The 21,734-nt window shown below is 31.9% G+C and overlaps 1 protein-coding gene across 23 annotated transcripts in view; it reads left to right on the top strand.

The window, feature by feature from the left end:
- The window catches only part of LOC145261098 (uncharacterized), a 446,786-nt gene that overhangs the window by 246,448 nt on the left and 178,604 nt on the right, over window positions 1–21,734 (top strand). For all 23 annotated transcript variants that reach the window (XR_013864412.1, XR_013864410.1, XR_013864411.1 and 20 more), the window contains exons 5-12: window positions 8,670–8,832; window positions 9,092–9,253; window positions 12,423–12,539; window positions 13,581–13,637; window positions 14,717–14,769; window positions 15,160–15,226; window positions 16,703–16,788; window positions 19,004–19,090. Coding sequence is in view for 20 of the 23 variants with exons in the window: in XM_080119315.1 (XP_079975441.1) it covers window positions 8,670–8,832; window positions 9,092–9,253; window positions 12,423–12,539; window positions 13,581–13,637; window positions 14,717–14,769; window positions 15,160–15,226; window positions 16,703–16,788; window positions 19,004–19,090 (792 nt within the window). In the remaining 3 variants the exon portion in view is untranslated. The remainder of the gene's footprint in view (window positions 1–8,669; window positions 8,833–9,091; window positions 9,254–12,422; window positions 12,540–13,580; window positions 13,638–14,716; window positions 14,770–15,159; window positions 15,227–16,702; window positions 16,789–19,003; window positions 19,091–21,734) is intronic.

Raw genomic sequence — 21,734 nt, 5'->3', positions numbered from 1 at the left:
ATATATACCCATCTCAGAGGCAATTTTGTTGGGGAGGTCATTTATGAATATCAGGAACAGTAGAGGTCCAAGGATAGACCCCTGGGTCACTCCCGCATTTATATCATATTGTTTAGATGTACGACTGTTGAGGACAACCTGGATTTTTCTGTTATCTAAGAAGGATTTAATTATGTTAAGTATTCTACCAGTGATACCGTATGATCTAATTTTCCTGAGGAGACCCTCATGCCATACCCTGTCAAAAGCCTTAGATATATCTAGAACTACCGCTCTGCCCTCCCCCGCTTTGTCCAGTGAATGGTATATACGTTCAGAGATTACAGTAAGGATGTCTGCTGTGGAACGGGCTTGTCTAAATCCATATTGTTGGTCAGTCAGAAGTTTAGCATATGTAAGGTGATGAACTAGAGCATGGTTAATTAAGGTCTCATATTTTGGCAAAAAGTGTGAGGAGGCTAATGGGGCGATAATTTAATGGGTCAGTTCTTTCGCCAGAATTCTTGAATACTGGTACCACAGAAGCAGTTTTCCAACAGCCTGGAAAGCAAGATTCGTTAAGACATTTTTTGTAGAGTTTGGAGAGAACTGGAGCTACTTCGGCTGAGCACTTTTTTAATAGCACAGCTGGAATGAGATCAGGTCCACATGCTTTTGAAGTGTTAAGGTTTTTTATGATAGCATGCACCTGAGCAGGGGTGATTTTCAGATCGTCTAGTGTGGCATCTGTCCACATAGGAAATTCAGGTAGGGGGTGGTTGGAAGGGTCCAGTGTAGAGTTTGAGGCAAACCGACTGGCAAGCATGTTAGCCTTGTCGGTTGCTGAGCAAACAACCTCGTGATTGTTGGTTAGTGGGGGAATTGTTGATTGCCCATTATTGCACTGTTGTAGATTTTTCCAGAAGTCACATAATATATATATATATATATATATATATATATAAGTAATTTATCATTATGTATTTATAAAGGCATCTGCTAATACATAAGGGTTCATATTGTGGGTTATATTTAGTTTAATGTAGTTTTTTTCAGATACCTCCTATTTCTGAAATTTTAACAATAGGTATCAAATTTGAACTCTACAGGTATCCTAGCACTAAATAAAACCAACCTACAACCTCAATCACCTTTTATTGCTTTGATATGACTGAATACCTCCCACTTTACTCTAAGAACTTAATCATGCATAGCATATACATGAATTTGGAATCTATATTTGTAACACCTTCTCCTTAATCTATATATCTATAAAAGTGAACGTGTCTGTATCGAAATTTGATATACAGGTTACTGAGATTTGGGAAAATCTTTGATCAGTTTTCGGCCAGAAATTTGGCTAAGGGGTCAAAATTCAACGATTTGACCTTTTGAGAACTCTACCAAACTCCTCCGACAATTTTGGGTCTAAACACTTGAAATTTTAGATATAGGTTTCTTGGACATGGATCTAACTTGATTTGAGCCCAAAACAATAAATGTTAAGGGGTCATAATAGGGGTCAAAAATTGACCTCTGCAGTCTCTACCAAATTTTTCAGACAATTTCTGGTCTAAACATTTGAAATTTGATCTAAAGGGTATTCAGAGATAGGGCCAGCTTTTTAATCGGTTTGGGTTGAAAATTTTTAGTTCCCAATACATAACTGTATATATGTATGTTTGCATGTCTGCCTAAAACTTTCGACGAGGCGACGGATTTTACCAAAATCAGTATCCTTTTGAAGTTCGACCTTTCAGACAACAAGCATTGAAAAATTGGCTAAAAATATTAATATCTTCACCTTCAACTGGGCACTTTTCTACGGAGGGAGGGGGGGCGCTTTTTTCACCAATATTTTTTAGTCATCCTCTACTTTCAATTGTCTAGCCTTAATTTAAACACGAGTCACTTCCGGTTTGGTGGTGGTCATAACAGCAAAGATGTCAGTTTTTTTTCCCCCGTTCTTTTCCTCCTTTGTGGTACGGGTTCGAGCCTGCCTTCTACTACCACTTTTTTTTTTTTTTTTTTCCTGCTTAACATACATCCAAACACCCGGGCAATGCCGGGCTGAAATGCTAGTTAGAGAAAAAAATCTAGAATTGGACGATCAGACCTTCATGTGCTTGCAGCACAGTGTAAGTTATCTTTTCTTTACTGCTCCCCTTTGACTCAGGATTGTGTCCTGTTTGACAGTTTCTGACAGTATAGATGCAACATTCTCTTTAGATACTAAAATGTGTATTTGATGATTTTTTTTTATAATGTCCACTACAGTAATTAGCTTAGTTTGACTACACAAATGCCACTGGCAACAGTGCATATACATTCTCTATATCACATTCTCTTTTCTAAATTTAGTTTCTTGACCCAACTCCCAGATTGTGAGTATCGGCAACTTGATCTATTCTTGACTACGCTACCCGAGGTTTGTGTGATAAATGTCTATAACCCACTCAGGAATGCTGATTACCTTGTTATATTGGTAGATATCACCCTTGATTTTCAAACTCAAGCTGAGAAGTCCTTGCTCAAAATGATTAGATACTTAAAAAAGACTGATTGGGAATCCATCAGAAGCCACATAGAACATCTTTTCTTTCTCTGTTGAATGTGTACATAAGGCAACTGAATAAATCAAAGACTGTATTGAAGCACATGTTCCCTCACGGAAATTCTATAGCAAGCTTCACTTTTCCCAATAGTTTTCTTCCGCTTGTGCAATTGCCATTGTGAAAAGGTAGAAAGCATTCCGTCAATATGCTTTTCAGTAAGCTGGATACAAATATTAAAGATTTGTAGAAGTTAGAAATCATTGTAAGAGTAAAATAACTACATCCAAGAGAAGATATGCTGAAACGACTAAAGATGCACGGAATAGCAAAAATTTGAACTCTGATTTCTGGAAAATTTATAATAGTAAGGTGGATGATGGGAAAATCAATAAATCCTCCACTATTCAACAACCATGATGTTGTCGCACAGCGACTGAGAAGGTTTGGTGATTCGCCTCTAACTTTGCCTTAGACACTACAAACCACTCCTTTTGCAGACAGAACCCACACTCTATGATCTGATATAACCTCTTCCCATGTCTGTGACATCATTAAAATCCTAGACACTTCTAAAGGGTTTTGGGCTTGATCTTATCTCTACTATATGAAACGAAATGCTCCACTGAGCTAGCTTCTGTTCTTTCCAAACTTTACAATAAATGCCTTGCTGAATCTTTTTTTCCTGATAGCTGGAAAATTGCCTTTGTTATACCTGTATTCCAGAACTGAGAGAAATGACCCGCTAAATTATCACCCCATTAATCTCCTTTCTCTCTTAGCAAAAAATCTGAGTCGTTAATCAACCAAGTGCTAATCCACCACCTCATAAATACTAAACTTCTTTCTGACCAACAGTATGGATTTAGGCAAGCCGTGCTACTGCAGATGTTCTAATGATCATATTTGAACACATATACCATGTACGGGACAAGTTAGGGAAATAGCTCTTGAAACATCCAAGACATTTGACAAGATCTGGCATGTTAGTCTTCTCATGGAAATTAAATAATACAGTATTACTGAATAATAAAATCAGATTCTTTGACAAAAGAAAAATCCATGTTTTTTAATTGCCTTACATTTGAACAACATGACATTAATTCAGGTGTGCTCCAAGTGTTGATCCTTGGACTCTTATTGTTTTTGATATTCATAAATGATCTATCTCATGAAATTGTGTCTGAGATGGGTATATTAGCTGATAACACCACACTCTATACCAGGCATGTAGGGAAAAACGAATAAGCACTTATACAAGGCAATGTCTGACACCGTAGAAAATGACCTCCAGTCTGTAGTGGAATGGAGTCATTACCAAGAAACTTTACTTTTCCTTCAACAGTTACAAAGAACCTTTCCACCACTTATTACCATGGATAATAACATCGTAGCTGAGAGTTCATCATTCAAACTCTTCACTCTAACATTTACAGGTAACATGAATTGGAACAACTACATAGAAGATATTGCCAAGGCTGCTGCAAGGAAGGTGGGCTCTCTCTACTATGCTAGAAAAATACTCGCACCTGACAGTATTCTTATATCTCTACAAAGTCATCATTTGCCCATGCTTGAAATATTGTTGCCACCTATAGGCTGGTGCATCAATCATTAGTCTTTCTTTATGGACAGGCTCCAAAAAAGAGTCTCTCATCTAATAAATCAACCAGATGCTAACCCCTGTCCCATGGCTGTAGTGTCATATCCTTGTACTTATTTTACAAATACTTTAATATACTCTCAACATGAGTACCTCCGACTAACTAGATAGGCAGCAAAATCTCATCTCTTCATTGTAAATGTTCCTTGATGCCATAGAGCCTGCTAATCTGAAAGTTTCTTATCTCGAACTGCTAGACTTTGTAATTTCCTCCCTATACTGCAATAACATGCAACAATTTAAGTGTAATGTAAACAGATGTTTCATTGCTCAACTCCCCACTTTATCTCCCTGTAGGCAGGATTTGTAATTCACAGTAGCCCTACATCTCAATTGGCCTTGTTTGATGAATATGAAAAAGCAAAAAATAATGGTAGAAAACTTCTGTTCAAGGAATTAATTTTACCTGTCCTGGATGGCTGTTCTAGTTTATATGGTATAAAACAGGTATTATAATATACAAAAAGTTTTTTTTTTTTTCTTTTGTGTGTTGATTGACTTATTTAAATTTATCATTCATCGTGGGGGATTGAAATAACTATTATTCGTACTTAGCTCACAATTTAATCTCCAGTACAAAATACTTGGTATTAACATAATTAAATCCTCAGTTGATCTGAGAAGGAGTTAATTCTCAAAATACCATTGGTTAGACTAATTAACCTTTTTTATATCAAATGTCATGTTTCTTGTGCCTTGCCACTTGTTACTATATATACGGATGTGTGTAGATTAGGAACGGAATAATTATTGCCCACGTAACAATTTTTCTCCATCTCTCCCATATACAAGTCCATAGAGGTATAATAGTAAAATATAACTGGTAACTTTTTTGTTTCACTAAAACAGGAATGTGTTAAAAAGCAAAACAGTTTTGAAGAAGCTGAAGGAACAAGTATAAAAGACTATGCACGGGGGGGGGGGGAACTTTTTGTTTTTAATTTTTTATGTTAAATACTTTTTAGGAACAAAAAAGAATTTTTTTTTAGTTTCAAATGATAAACATTTAAAACTCAGGTCAAATGAAAATTTATTTCAAGGGTTGCCATGATTTGCATATAAGCTGCTGTCTTTCTCTATATTCAAATTATAATTAAATTTTTTTTTTTTTCCTAATCGAACTGTAATTAAGGGGCGTTTTTTTTTGTTTTTTTTTAATTTAACTTGCAGGATTAACAGGCTAAGTAATTTAAAAAATTTTATTAATAACAATTTATAGCAAGTAACAAATGCTAAAAAGCAAATGGCACAAATTCACTTTGTCACTTCCAAAAGCAAATAAGTTTTCACAGAAACCTGCTAACTCAAAGTATCTTTCAAATCTTAATAGTAACAAGTCTGTCAAAGTAATAAGCTGACGAATAAGGAAATAACGGCTAAAAGTAATGTCTTTGGAAGGAGGCGGGGGGACAAGGTGGAAAGAAATCTTCAGTGACTCGCATATAAGCCTTTTTTTTATCTTGGACCACACCACATGCTTTCCTACTTTTGTTACATGTGAGATAAAACTTATCCCTCACACACACAAAAAAAAAATGCAAATACACAAGTTAAATCTTATGTAAGTATAATTTTACAAAAAAAAAAAAAGTCATACATAAAAAAACTAATCTGCTCTCTTCCTCCCACTCTCGAATGTGTCAATAATGCAACTGTGAGCTTGGAGATTAATTCCTATTTTAGTCGCAAGGAAATTTTTGTTTTATTATCAGTTAAGATTAACCCTTTCTTTGTTCATAAAAATAGATTTGCGTACATGATTATTTGAACCAACTAAACATATGTTTGTTCAACTTTATTTTTTCTAAACTCTTCATCAGCAATATTTCCACTCAGGTAAATAATACTAATAGCCCAATAAGTTTGTTCCGTTTATGTTTTAGAATAAAAAACGAAAATATTGTTATGACACTTTTATCTAAAAAAAAAAAAAAAAAAAAAAAGATAAAAGCCATGCTTTGCTAGTCTATACTCATCGTCGACAACAAATCATCACCATCCACGTTGTCGTCATTGTCCTATTTTCTGACCATGTGTGGTCCTTCCATTCATAGTTTAACTTTACTTAATCCTCTTGAGTGTTTTTTACTGTTCTGCAATTAATGAGTGTTATGAACTAGTTTCAAACGATTAACACAAATCATATCACGAGTTAATCCTCGCATAATTGATTAACAAAAAAGAACACTAAAAACCTATCTATTGATCACAGGTTTATCAGCACAGAAACTAGATAATATTTGTCTTTTACTTAACTTCCTCTTGTTGCACAATGTTTGTGTTAGTCTGGCCGAAAGATGTGAGAGGTCTGATGTCAAAGACCGAATTAAAAAAAGAAAAAAGTTCTCAATCATTACATTAGTCTCGCACTATCAACCAAGCTCCAATCCCTGTCCCATTGCCGAAATGTAGCATTCCTGTGTCTGTTTTACAAGTATTTTAATGGAATGCATTCTGATGAACTCATTGCACTTGTAACCCCTTGACATACATGCACCCAAAAAACCTATCTAGCAGCAAAATCCCACCTACTCACTGTTGAGGTCTCTAGATGTTGGAAGAACTTCTAATCTAGTTTCTTATGATTGCGTGACTTCGAAATTTCCTCCTTCTTTCCTGCTTTGCTGATTGTATTAGCAATGCAGAAGTTTAAATTTAATGTGAACAGTCATCTCACTAGTCTCCTAACATAGTCCCCTGTTAAATATGATCTCAAATATTAGCCTCTTACATCTCGGTGACAACATGCTTTGCTTTGGGTAAACAAGAATTAAAAAAAAAACAAAAAAACAAAAAAAAACAAGTGAAATGAATAAAATATTGACAGGTGAAAATAGGATGAAAGAATCAGACATCCTGCTTCAGATTTTTTTTTTTTTTTTTTTTTTTTCAACTTTTGCAAAAAAATTTAAACTTTTCTCCTCTCTTTGATCCTGTTTGTGATTAGAATAAAACTTTCTTGGCAATCAGTAATACAAAATTAAAAAGAAAATTTCCCGTTTGTCATAATCGATGGCGTATGGATAAGATTGGTGACTACTGTTGAAACTGTCAAGTTTCCAATCTTGGCTTGGAATGCTCATCATACGTAGCCACATGAAAGAGTAGTTATATGGTATAACAACTGTTTGTGGATGACTAGTTATGATACTAAACAGGCGCGTGACCATTATCAATATTTATTCTATTTTGATTTCATTAAAACATCCTCAACTATGATATAGCTCTTAAGTTATTCTTCATGATCAACTAGAAATAAGTCTCTTTGCTTCTGTATGGTCTGTAATGATCATCTAAAAGCAAAGAGACTTATTTTTAGTTAAACCAATTTATGTGATTATGGTATATAAGTATTTAGGCACATGTATGTAAATTAGATAGCAACACTGTAAATGCTCACAGAGACATTAAGAAATATTAGAGTAATCATCATCATCATCTCCAAAGATTCTCTTGTTACCATTGATTTTCTTCAATATTTTTCAAGTCAGAATTCTTTCTAGAAAGACATCTGGGATTACAGGAGGGATCATGTGAAGGTTGCCAACATACTAAGTGGAAATGATTTTTGTGGAACGAGCTAGCTTAGAACTTGGGATACTCAGGTCGTCAGTCATTATCGTTAACCACTAAAACACCGTCACCACCCAGAGAGTGGTTAAATCAGCATAGTGAGAGGAAGCGAGAAAAACATGTAGGAAGATAAGAAGTAGATGACTTTTGTTAATTACAAACAGTATCTAATTAATCCCCACCCCCCGATATAGCTCAATCCTAGAACGTGGGTATATTTTAACATGTATTTTGTGTTATTATAGTATTTAAGAAAAAAGTCTTAGGGCAACAAGTGTTTATTAAGTTTGGGAGTAATTAGATATGTATAGAAATAGAGGCGGGGAGTACGCAACAACATTGTATGAAGGTGATGAGGCTTCATTCTATATTATCTTTCAGTCTATTATATACTATGTTCCGTTATGAAAACGTTAATTATATAATTGTCAATAGCATTCTACCACATGAGTCTTTGGTTGAGATGAATGTTTCCCTCTTTAAGGAAGCTTTCTTCTTTTTCTTTTAGCTACACATATCCAATCTGTTGAGAAAGTTGTTGAAAAAATGGTTGGATCATTGTACGGCTCTAGAAAGTACATGAATTCAGATGCATCCTAAGATGGAATACTTGCTGCATTGCTTTTGGGCTACCCTCTCTCCCTTCACTTGACATGTCCAATACAAAAATGCTTACGCAATAAATCGCTGAAAATCCAGCTCTTAATTATAAATTTGAAATTAATCTTTATAATCTTAGATTCCTCAGTCTTCCCAGGCAATGACAGGACACATATCTCACTAATTATATATGGTCACAAAAAGTGAAAATAGGTAACATAATTTTTTTTTAATTTCTGGGGGGGGAAAAAATGTAAGATGTTTATAATCTGTTTCATAAACATTCGTTTTATTTTTTTCAGAAATTCTGAAATGTATGAAGCCAATCCGGAGAGTGCTCAAATAATCCATTACCCAACGCTTGAACCTCCCCACATATCGAAAAGACCTCGGTTGGGGGATTATCGACCAGACTTAGCCCAGCCCCTGAAGATAGATACATCAGGGGAAGGAGAAGTTAAAAAGGTCTGAACGATTTTTTTTTTTTTTTTTTTTTTAAATTTTTAAGATTTTTTAAGATTTTTCTATTTTACAATTCTAAATTTCACAAATATTGTTCTTTAATCATTTTATACTAAGCTCTGTTTTTTTTTCTTTATAAATCGGCTGTTATTGTTTTCTGTCCAAAAGAGAAATCTTTTTTTTTTTTTTTTTTTATATAAATAATTCTGTAATTGTTGTCGTTTGGCATTTTTCTCATGAATCCATTTTAATTATTTATCAGGAACCAGCTTACAATCCCCAGGTCGAAGCTATATCTCCAACGTTACCCACTGATGAAAGTGCAAACCGGGCATCAAAAGAATATCTTCTCCAAGCCATTAGTCGAGTTGACCGGGAGATTCAGAAGGTGGAGCAGGATATGTTGAAATTAAAGAAGAGTCGGGTAAGTTTTTATGGCCTTTAAAATCAGTTTTCAACTCTAACACAAAAAATGTCTTTCTTTTTTTTAATCTCCTAGTAATATCAGAAAGAAAGAGACCACTCTGGGCTGCCTACACATAGGCTATATCAGATGAACTAATTTCTTCATTCTAAAATAAGAGCATCCACCTAAATGTCCACATGAAAATAACACAATCATAAAAGATTCAAAGAATTATTTAAAAAATTGGCATTATAAGTGTTCCAAGTTTTCCTGTGATTTTTAAGTTTTAGCATAGACGAGATATAATCAAAGACTTCAAATTGAAACAGCAAAAAAGCTAAAGAAAGCAGAATACTAGAAAATCAAAGAGACCTCCACACAAAGTCAATTCAACTAACAACTAACTCTCACGAAGGATGAAAAAGAAAATGAAGCCATGAAAATGTATCCTAGTTGAAGTTTTTAACCAGTCAAAAATCAAACTTGTTGTAGTGTGAACTAAAGTTGCATCCACAAATGTAATTTAATAAAGTTTGGTTATTATTTTGTTTTGAGTCTTTTTCAGTTTATTATATTTTCAATAAAGATTATAATTACAAATGATGTTAATTTATACACAGGCTAATTGAAAAGTAACTCCCTATTTTAAAATAAAACTTATTTTAGAAATATGAGTTATAAAATTAATGAATAGGAGAATAAAGTATAATGCATGGACTTTCATTTAAATTTCAATATAGGCGCCTTTATTTGCCACCAGTATTTCAAGTCGTGAGAGAAATGTTATTGAAGTTTGGAATTGACAGAAAGCATGGGCTGTTTACGTCAAGCTTTTATTAACCGTGTTTTTAAATGTTTAGACCGATTAGTATGATGAGGAGGAGGCACATTTTTGTTTCTGCCGTGACATTATTGAAGAATTCTAATAAAGGGAGATAACTTATAACCGTTACAAAAATCTAAAAGCTTAATCAAATTTCAGAAAAACAAAATCTACCTCCAAACGGAAATGTAGGTCATTAGATTCAATGAAAGATATTCATGTATACACTCACTGTTCTTTAGCAGAAATGGTGATTTTTATCAGAAAACTAAATCTTTCTGCTTATGTCTTTTAAAAGGTGTGTTCGTTTTATTTTAGATTCTCATGGATGACTCTGCTCTTGAAGAAATCCACCCTGAAACTTTCTTTCTTATCAAATCTTTTTTGGAGTACATATATTAAATCTATTGCTCTTTTTTTTTGCTTCTTTATCATTCCAAACATATTCTCGCACCCGAGGCTATTTTCTATCTCTACGAATCTATCGGGCTATGTATAGAATACATACATTGAGTATTGGCCTTCTCACTGGCTCTGTATGTAGAAAGTGTGAATGTGATTTCTCATATAGGCTTTAAGAACGGATATCTGGTTCTTAGAAAGATTTTCTGATTGCTTCAATACAAGCAACCAGTGAAAAATGAGTATTAAATCCAAGCATTTAAATCCATCAAATGATTTAGCGATCGCTTTGTGTTGTTGTCTGGTTTACTGATACTACTACTCCTTCTACTATATAGTCTTTTTGACTGGACCTGATGATTTCACTTGACAAATTCTAGGAGGTGGGGTTTGGTATCTGATTTTGGCCATCGTCATTCTCTCGACTTGATCTTCCAAAATCTTTTGTGATTTTGTCCTTTAGGTCCTCCTTCATGGATCTGTTAATATTTAATCGCACCTTGCCCACACAAAAAGGCAAGCTGGGAGGCCAAATGTTAGTTGAAGTATGGTCAACAAAGTTCTCTGATAGCTGAACCTAAGTCTTCAGACTTGTATGGCATGAGTTTTGCTGCCACAGGTACAGCCTACCTACAACTACCTGGTTGATTCAGGTTTTCACTACCTCTCTTTAAACACAGATGGGATAAGGGTGGAATTATATTTGCTATTTTATGTAAAAATAAAATAAAATCTATTCATAAAATTAACAGTTGAAAATTGCAAAAAAATATTATCTGCACTCTGTAAAGGTAAAATCAACTAAGGGGAAATAACTTTTGGATATGCTTTAGATATAAAAGTATTTTTACTCGTATAAAGCACGGCTTCTATAAAAACATAATGAAAAAAATATGCATTAAATTAATATTCTGATGTAATAATAAAAATTATGAAAAATTGATGAAAAAAAATTAAAAAAAAAAAAAAAAGGGGTTTAATTGAAAGAAAGGAAAACAAAACTTAATTATTTTTTTTACTTTATTATTTAGTATTGATAATTATTATACTAAAGCTAAGGTAATCAGCATTTTTTTTTTTAAATAGTTTTTAGTAGTAAATTATAGCCAAAACTGGAAACAAACAAAATAAATCTCAGAAGTTCAAATTGAGTTATCTCCCTTTATTTATTCAAGATGACGCAACAAGACCCTCCATTTTCACTTCCTCATAAAATTTGATTTTCTTGGTTAAAAATAAAAAAAAAATTCTTGATTAATTTATATGATTTTTGGAATATGACATTTTTGTTTTGTCACGGGTATGTGCATCATACATACTTTTCTATATTTTTGTTTCTTAATATAGGGAGAAATCTGGACAGGAATCCTTTTTTTATCACATAAAATATTTGTAATTTGAAATTGGCACACCAAGTGTCCCATCTTTTATTATGCATTTATCACTCTAACCCCTTCTCACTGTATGCTGTTTAACCCCACCCCTCTATTTTATATACTGTCTATCACGAGTGCCTTCATTCTTTCTCTGTCGGTTTATTAATAATTAAAAGTGATAAAAGTAATTGTAAAATTCAATTTGAATGATTCATTATGAAAAAAAGTTAGTATCAAGCAGGAGAGAAGCAAATATAGCAAGCAGAGACTAATTTGGATTAAAATTTAAAAAGATTTCATAAATTTAACTGATTTTGCAAATTCACCTTTTCCTTAATTCAAAAAAAAAAAAACCTAATTTGAGATCAATTCAGTTCTTTTTTATTTCATGTGCAGATTTTCAAGCGCTGAAATCATGAGTTGATTTTTTTTTTTTTTTTTTTTTTTCAACAAAAATAAGTCTAGAAAATGACATATTCTATTTAATAAAAGAAAAAAAAATGAATCTATATGAGTGGGAATTTGAAAAATGATGTATGCCTGACACTTTAATGTTTTTAATATTTTTTATTTTATTTTTCTCTAGTTACAAATTGAAGAAGTAGCTGCAAAACCACCGGAAGAAAAACCCGCCTCTCCTGAATTAATAACAACAGATACAAAACATCAGAGTATTGCTCAACTCATCTATTCTGAGAATCGGGTAATTATCAGTTATTATAAATTTGATCTGCTTTTTCAGTTTTCTTATTTAAGGAGAAGGAAAATTATTTGTAATTAACACACTGACCATAATTATTTGTTTCAGTCCTTGTTTTCATATTTGCATGAGCATAATATTTATATATATATATATATCTATATATATATATATATATATATATATATATATATATATATATATATATAATCTTCCAATTACGTGATTTCTTTGGATTTAACTTGTGCGAATGGAATGGAAATTCAATTAACTTTCTTGGATTTATATTTTTGGATTTTACCGTCATTGGATAATTTACCTTTCACCAGACTATCCATTCACGTGAAATCACCTTTTTCTTCACCATATTCCTTCTGCTTCACTTTTTGTTATCAAGTAAGATCTTTGACTTACTTGCAGTTTCATCAAATACTTTTGTATGCAAAATCCAATCCCACATTTTGCTAATTCCTACCCTCTGATGAGAAGGAAAGTATTTCTTCGAAACACAGTGGATTAAGGACTATCCACTTAAGTGTTTCCTTTTCAGATTAAATATGTTTTTAACTCTTTTTCAAAGTGTTTTTTAACATGTTTTATTAACTATTTGCTCATATATATATATGTGTTTGTGCGCGTGTGAACTCAGATGATTCTGTTCTTTTTATTTAGGTTTTATTTATTAAAACAATGTTTTTCTATAGAAATAAATCTGGCTCTTATATCAAGTACTAGCATGGATACCCGGCATTGCCTGGGTGGATATGAAGTTCGGTTTGGACACAACTGCTATACTAAGGATATTGAGCAAACCCCCAGAAAAGAATGGGAGAAATGGGTGATAACTTCCCCACCAACCTGTGTGCCCCCCCCTGTGCCCCCCCCCTCCATAAATGAATCAAAACAACTTTTCTTTCAATCAAAATAGCATCGAATGCCTGTGTGGCCACAAAAAAAAATAAAACATGTTACAAAAAGTTTATCTGTTAAAAATTTTTTTTTTACATTTAAATTTTCTTTGATATTTTTTTTCTTTTCTTCTAGAGGAAAGCAGATGAAGCCCATAATGCTCTTGCCAAGCTTGGACCAAAAATCGATATGGTAAATTCCAGAAGCGCTATCTTTTGTTCATTTGTTAATTAATATTTCTAACTGGTGAATATTGTTAGTTGATTGCCAACTTATGCATCTTTTGCAGAATATATTAAGGTTTATTTTTAGATAAATTTAGCATAATTCTATTGTTTTTTGTTTGATGGTCACTCTCATTTAACATTGAAAGAATTTATAAATATGTATTTTATACAACATCCAATTAAATAGTAATTGAAAAATCAACAACAATATTTTGAAACTAGTTTGGAAAAAAAAATGTTTAAACTGTCATTCAACAACTATCTTTATTGGTATCAATGGTTTTGTAAAACTTATTTAAAATGTATTGATGATTGTATATATATTTTAATGATACTTCAAAAACCACTAATAATATTATTAATCTGAACTACTGTTCTTGTCTTAGTTCTTACATTCATTGTTTCAGCTGATGTAATTGCTGATCTACATCAGGTGCATCTTTTCAAACTCTTACCATGCTTAGTCATACAAATTTATTTAACTGAAAATGTTTTTGTTACTTTTTTGCTTTAATTCTTGTTCAAATTTCTGAATGCAGTATAATGGAATTTTGAGCAAATGTATTCCATGTTAACATGCACCTAGATACGTTCATGTCATGTCATAACTAGTATAAATTCCAAAAATGACAAATGATCCAATAGAAAATGTGCTAGATCTATTTTTCACAAAAAATTCATAGACACTAGCGGTCGGATATTTTCTGGTTTTTTTTTTTTTTTTTTTTTTGTTTTTTTGTTTTTTTTCTCAATAGTACATTTCAAAGAAAGCAAGGGAGATAAGTCAATTTGTCATACAGAATTGGTCACATAACACTTCCACATTAAAAACATAAAATTTGAATAATTCTTTTACCTGTAATTATTTTTCTATTGGATATTTTATATAATTTTTGGAACTTATTTAAACATGTAATATATGTAATGTCTTCATTTGAAATACATTATACTGCACAAGCACCTTCTGTTTTCCAATAAAAGATGGTCGATTTGAAATGATCAAATAATTGTATGAACTGCTATTAATTTGTTTTTATTTTTCAGCCTTTGTATAATCAGCCATCGGATACAACAATGTACCATGGGAACAAGATGAAGTAAGTTTTACCTTTTTTATTTTCTTAAATTCTTTAGAAACTTTTTTTTTGTCTGTTTTTTTTTTTTTTTTTTGAAAGATGGGAGACAAGTTATGCTAGAACCAAATACTCAGATAATCACATTCATGCTCATAACGTATAAATGAATCTGTAGGGTACCTTTTTTTTTTCTGTGACTTAGACTAGAATTTTAATATTTCTATACCTTTTCATTATAAAGATTTTATTTCAGTAAAACTTAGTTTTGTAGAAATTCTTTTAATTCAAACAATTTCATATAAATTTAGTATTTTGTGCTTTTTATTTCTAATTTTTGACTTGTTTTGATTTCCTTGAAATAAATTGATTCCTTTTTTTGAGAATAATTGTTTAAAAAAAATTTTTCTGCAGGTATCAGATGTTCAAGAAACGGTTAATAGTCCACTTCAAAATGCGCTTTAAAGAACGAAAACTTCGGGTATGTTTAAAAAATTTTATTGACCATAATTCTTGGTGATTCTGGGCATACTCTCTAACAATCTGGGAAAATTAAATGGTCAAGATTTGACATAAGGCATGGCACGAAAGTAAGGATCTATCTAGCACTAGTGTGAATGGCTTTCCTTTATAGCAGTGAATCCTGGCAAATGAGTGGAAGACTTTAGGCAATTAGAAACTTTTGATCATCACTGTCTACATATTTGGATTATTCAAACTACTGCTTTCATCTTGAGTGTTATTCGGACGACGTTTCAATCAATGTAATTTCTGACTTTCTTGTCTAACTCTGTAATTTGCACAGAATTTCAAACAAAACTCTTTATTTAATACATGGGTTTTGCATACTCTCATTCCGTCAGTCATGACTGGGTAAAAATTATAGAAGAGTGTAACTTACAACTGAATTTACCAAGTACTTTATCCATGTGCTTTGCAGAAACATAACAGCACTATCTACTTTACCGCAAAATTAATTCCTTCTGACAAGTCATTTTCACATGACATCTCTATACTGGTTAGGTCATCCCATTTACTGTCAATCAAAAGAGTTCATGTAATGTAGCGACCAAAAATCTTTGCATGTCAATCTTTGATACATGTAGTCATATGACACCATATGTATAAAGTGCACCATGTTCATGCACCTGCCATGATCATCTCCTTCACTGTGTCGAGCCAAGGCCTTTGTCTATCCAGTCAGTGCTGCAGTGAAATCCGTATACCAAGCAAAATCAGAAGGTCAGTTTATAAACAAATATTTTATTTTTCTTGAGTTCACAAATCGTATGCATTATTTTTTTACACATGGTTGACAAAATCGAAAAGATAAGAAACCAAATGAAAATGTTTAATCCATGTGAAACTTCATATCTAATGACAACAGCAGTATTTCCTAGTTAGAGTAACTTGTATTATGAGCTGCAAATTCTAGTAACGTGTACCAGAAAGAATTGTTGTGTAAATGCACTGTGTGCACTCACATAGCCGTGATTGTCCGTTGATTCAGTCAGCACTGCAGTGAAACCATTCCAAACAAAGCAAGAATCCTACCAAATAAAAGAAAGTCACCCAATCATTGATGTCAAATCCTCAAGCCTTATCACCTTTATGAGAGACAGTGACAAAGATGGGTGAAGCTGGCTCAAGCAACTCTGGGTGAACGGTGTTTCGAGTACAACTAGTAGTGTGAAATAGGGAAATCGGTGGGGGCTGAAACGAGAGGGGGAGTAAAGATCGATAAAAATGCTGTGATCAGTAAAGTTGAATAAGAACGATGACTTTATTTTTCTGCTAGTGTGTGTGTGTGTATATATATATATATATATATATATATATATGAGAGAGAGAGAGAGATATTCATATTTATTTTAATACTAAATTTTAGTATTTGATCCTTGTGACTAATATCAAATTGTTTTCTTGTAATACATTGTTTTCTTTCTTTCTTACCCAGGAACGCTATTTAACGGAACGATACGATCAGTTAATGCAGGCCTGGCTCAAGAAGATTGAACGTCTGGAAAATAATGCAAAGCGAAAGTAATTATTTCATCAGCTTTTTTTCCCCCCCAACAGTGTTTTACAAATTTTATTTTTTCTCCTATCACATATTATTAGTTAATGATATGATTGCTGGAATCTGATATTTTATTGTTTATACAAAGATTAGAAAGTAAATAATAAAATTATTTCATCTTAACACCAAGAACTCAACATCAACTGCCAATCACCATCCAATTGTTACGGAGATACAAATTTTTTATTTTAATAAAGTCTCATCAGCACTGGTATTAGACAATAAATAGAAACTTTAAATATATCCTAAACACCAAACTGAGGATACCAAAATATCAAAGTTATAGGCTGAAAAGAGGCAAATATAATTTACATCGAGAAATGTTTGTAAGGGTTATCAGGTAAGTAGATGTATCAAACAAAGTGTTATAATTTTTATAGGTTGTTTACATTACAAGTACCAAATACAAAATGGAAAACACTTAATTGCTGATTAAAAGGAAAGTATTAAAAACGATTTTATAAAATTATAGAATCTATAATAAAAATCTCAGTTGTCTGTGTTTCTATGTCTGTTAAAAACTTTTGCCATCCACATTAAACCGGCATAAACATGGTACTGTTAGAAAGAGTAATCTTTCAAACACATAAAAAAAATTAGAAAAAAAATCGTCAATTATTTTGTGTAGAAATGTTTTGTTTGAAGATAATAATCTTGGTTTTGACGCTGTTTGTTAATCGTGCATGCATGAACGGTCGATTTATTGTTTCATTTTAAAAAGTTAAATTTGCAACATAACATCTGTGTCGTCTTGGTCCATCCAGCACGCAACATTTTTTTTTTTTTTTTTTCTTTTAATAGCGTTTTCTCTCTCCTATCTTTTAAAATTCTCAGCTTTCTCATGCGTGTTCACCATGTGGCATTTTATTTTATTTTAATAACACAAAAAGATCGCACTCAGGTCCTGTTTTTGTTTTTCAATTGACTTTAAATCATTTAACCGTATTTCATGACTGGGCAACACCCCTCCCACCAAGTATATTATAAACTTAAAAATAAAAATGAATTTTACAAAACAATGCGGGTCTTCTTAAATAAAAAAATAATACAACAAACAAAAAAATAATTAAATAATAATAAAAAAGAAAATAAATATGAATGAATAATATAAAATTATAATCAGGTTTAAGTGTTAGTGGTGCATACGTTTGTATACAATAAATAGATGCAAGAAAGACTAAATTTACAAAGATTTTGGAAAATCGAAAATCAAGAAAAAAAGGAATACTTATTCAAAACTGTATGTTTTGGCAAATTTCAAAATTAATATGGAGTTATCTCCCCTAGCACACCACCCTCTTTATTGCTAAATTTGCCAAAGGCCAGAGGTTTTTGGAAAATATCAGATATTTTATAATTCATATGCAAAACTAGGAAAACAAATGACTATGATTGAAATATTTTATGGCTGTAAAAAAATGCCAAAAATAGCCTCTGGATGATGGATGATCCCCTTAATGTGTGACCTTTGAATTTCAAGGCTTTTTGAAGATTATAATACTATTCTATGGTTAAAATTTTTTGACAATTGGTAAAAAAGAACCCATATTTTCAAATCAATAAAATATACCCAAATTTGCCTACATTTGTATATATAGTATCCTGCAAGCTAGCTTCAGTTTTGCTGCTTCAGTTGTCTCCCCTGTGGCCTTATCAGATCACTAAAATATATATATATATATATATATATAATGTGTGTGTATGTGTGTGTGTTTTAAGTTTGTTTCAATTTAAGCTGATCCACTCTAGTCATGGATATATTCTTTTTATTTTTGAAATCACAACCTTATAATATATAAGAATTGATAGAAAATTGACTCTATACGAAATCTGCATAAATTATAATATCATATTTAAGCATATTTTATGACTGGGTTACGCCGGTGTCCCTGCTAGCTTAGATAAATACTTTTGCAGTTTTAACAAAAGAGCTACAATAATATCAGGGCATCTCCATTTACACTGAACATCCACAGAATGCCAACATCAATACATTACATATGAAAAATTTGCTGTGGAATTTGTCGGTCTCGCTAATACTTGATAATTTGTATATCCAAAAAAGTTCAGATAAGAGGCAAATGTTCTTGAAAAGTTATTACTAAATTGGATTAATGTCTTTTCTTATTTCATCTGCTGAGATTGACTAATCAGATTTCTTTTGTCTTTTTCTTCCAGAGCGAGAGATGCCAGAATGCGAGAGTTTTATGAGAAGGTATTTCCAGAAATAAAAAAGGCACGCGAAGACAAAGAAAGGTTTGCCAGGTAACTCTTGCCGAAAGGCCCAGAAACTCCATCTCAACACCTTTAACGATCTTTTCCTTGCCTTCACTCCACCTGCTCTTTTTTTTTTTTTTTTTTTTTTTCCTATTTTTTTTTTTCCTATTTTTGTTTTTATTCATTTTTTTAAATAAGTATTTTCTTTAAACATATTTTTCTTTTTTTTTCAGTCTGCCTGAAAGACCTCCATATTTTTTTTTTTTTTTTTTTTCACAGAAAAGTAAATACTACTGGTTACATAAATTTAAAACGGCTAATACAATAGCGGCTAAACTTCAGCTGTTTCCTAAAAATACCTTCATCAAAATAGTAGCGTTAAATTTTTCAGTGAGGTCTAGCATAACAGTAAGATTATATAGTCAACAGTATTCCTTTACTTTTTAAATCATATAAATCGTTCGAGTTTTTAAGTCTATGGCTGCACTTCAAAGAACATTAGTGATAAAGATCTTGTTGATTCTCTCTCTCCTGATTTGGAGCATGAAATGCAGTAGGAAAACAATGACTTGTAACTTTTAACATTTTGAAAATCAACCTTCTCTCTTTGCACCTCCAACACTTTGATTTTTGTTTTGCTTCAGTTAAAACGAATGGTTCTCTCCTTGAGAGTCTCTTGTGTTAATAAGTTTCTAGAATTTAAAATGGAAGACTCTATCTAATTTGTTGCTATGTTGGTTGAGTAAATGATTAAATCCTTGTCCTCCTCCAGAAAGTAATTTCTGATGCAATCATCTATATATGAGTTTGATTCATCCTTCGCTTGTCACATGTGAGGGTGTACTGCTCAGAGTACTTGTTTTTGTCTTGTTGAAATATAAAATCAACTTTGTATTCGAGTGGAGAAAAATGCCTTCTATTCTCTACAGCACTTTCTCACAGAAGAAACGTTAGTTTTCTACACTATCATTATTACTGTGAAAAGTGCTCGATTGAGTTTCAATCTCTTGTTTCTTGGAAAATTTTCTCAAGAACTTCTGTAGCTATCACCACTGTCAAGAAATTTTTGTTATCCAAAATTCCCCCAATATTAAAAAACAAAAACAATTAGGAAAAATCGATATGATGTATGTACTCGTGATAAAACAAAAATATATTTAAAAAATCATGTAAATTGATCAAGTAGTTTTATTTTTAAATAAGAAAATCAAATTTTGTGAGTATAATAAGAACGGCTCTTGTATCGCCATCTTGAAAATAATCTCAAGAAACAAGGGCGATAACTCCACAATAATTCATACAAGATTTTTTGTAATGCCTACAAATTCCCATAAATCACTTAAAAATGATTTTATTTATAAAAATAAAACTGATTAATTTGTGATTTTTGGAATATATGTTTGTATTATGACATGTACATCATATACATTTTTTTATTTGATTTTTAATGTAGGGGGAATTCATGACAACAACCTGAGTGTGTCTAAAATCAAACGGAATTTCAATGAACAATTTCTCTCTATTTACCACAAGATTGCTTCTCTAAAACATTCTTTTTAAATCTAATGCCCATAAGCACTTTTCATAAACTCTTTATATCTTTGATAAGTGGTGACTTTTAAAAGAAGCCAATAAAGTGCTTGATCGTAAGTTCTGTGAGAGTTGATATAAATTATATATTTAAAAACTGTGCATTATAACTCTTTTATAGGTGAACCAGAGTTTCATTATTACTGACAGGTCTGTTCTGGATTAGAAAAACCCTATTTAGTCTACTCCAAATCCTTAGCAAACAAAGACAAACTGAGAAAGAACGAGGGGAGGGGTCCCTTTTTTTTTTTTTTTTTTTTTTTTTAAATCTCTCTTCCTCTCTCTTCATTCTTTCTCAGTTTGCTGAGAATTTGAAGCAGACTAAATAGAACTTTTCTAAACCAATAAAGGCATCTCCATGACTGAAAGCCTGGTTCGCATAACAGAAACTGCATTGTATGGTTTTTAAATAATTAATTTATATAAGCGACTAAATTGGAACCTAGCTAAAATATCAATTCAATAGTGTTGTAAAATTCTAACCCTCCACTGAATTATCTCCCTTACTTTCTCATGTTATTACTAGTCTTTCAGGTTTGTCCACTTCAAACAGTTGATTAATTGTCCCTAACAAAGTTGTTTAGAATTCTTCTACTGATTATAGATCTAATCTTGTTATTGATAAGCAAATCAAATAGCTTTACTTCACAAATATTGTAAAACATTACCAGTGGTTGCTTTGTTTTCAGTAATTTCTCCTCATAATTCAACATTAATTGGTTTTATATTGATTCAAGTTATATATAAAACTGTTGATAAGACATAAGAGTAGATTGCTTAATATATCAAAATTTATTTCCTACTCAACTAGCTTTGTTACCTCCCCAATGTTATCCGAGAGTCTTTTTACTTTCATTTTTGCTTTGCTTTTCTTTATAATTCCCATAAATACTTCATAGTTTGTATTTGTTTTAAGTTTAAAATTTATAAATAGTAATAAAAAAAGGATTTAATTCAAATTGTTATCCTCAAAGCTATGTTAAAGCAGGAAGGGGCATGCATAAAGTCTTATCATTAATCTTTTGTTTACTTGGGAAAAACACTTAAAATAGAATAGAAAGTGAATCCTGGGTTTACTTTCGGCATCCTCATAACTTTTACT

The sequence above is a fragment of the Euprymna scolopes genome, chromosome 37 (assembly GCF_053919585.1).
Source record: "Euprymna scolopes isolate OS-2025 chromosome 37, ASM5391958v1, whole genome shotgun sequence".
NCBI lineage: Eukaryota > Metazoa > Mollusca > Cephalopoda > Sepiida > Sepiolidae > Euprymna > Euprymna scolopes.
Note: the sequence above shows the minus strand (reverse complement) of the source record. Positions and strands in the feature narration are given on the sequence as shown.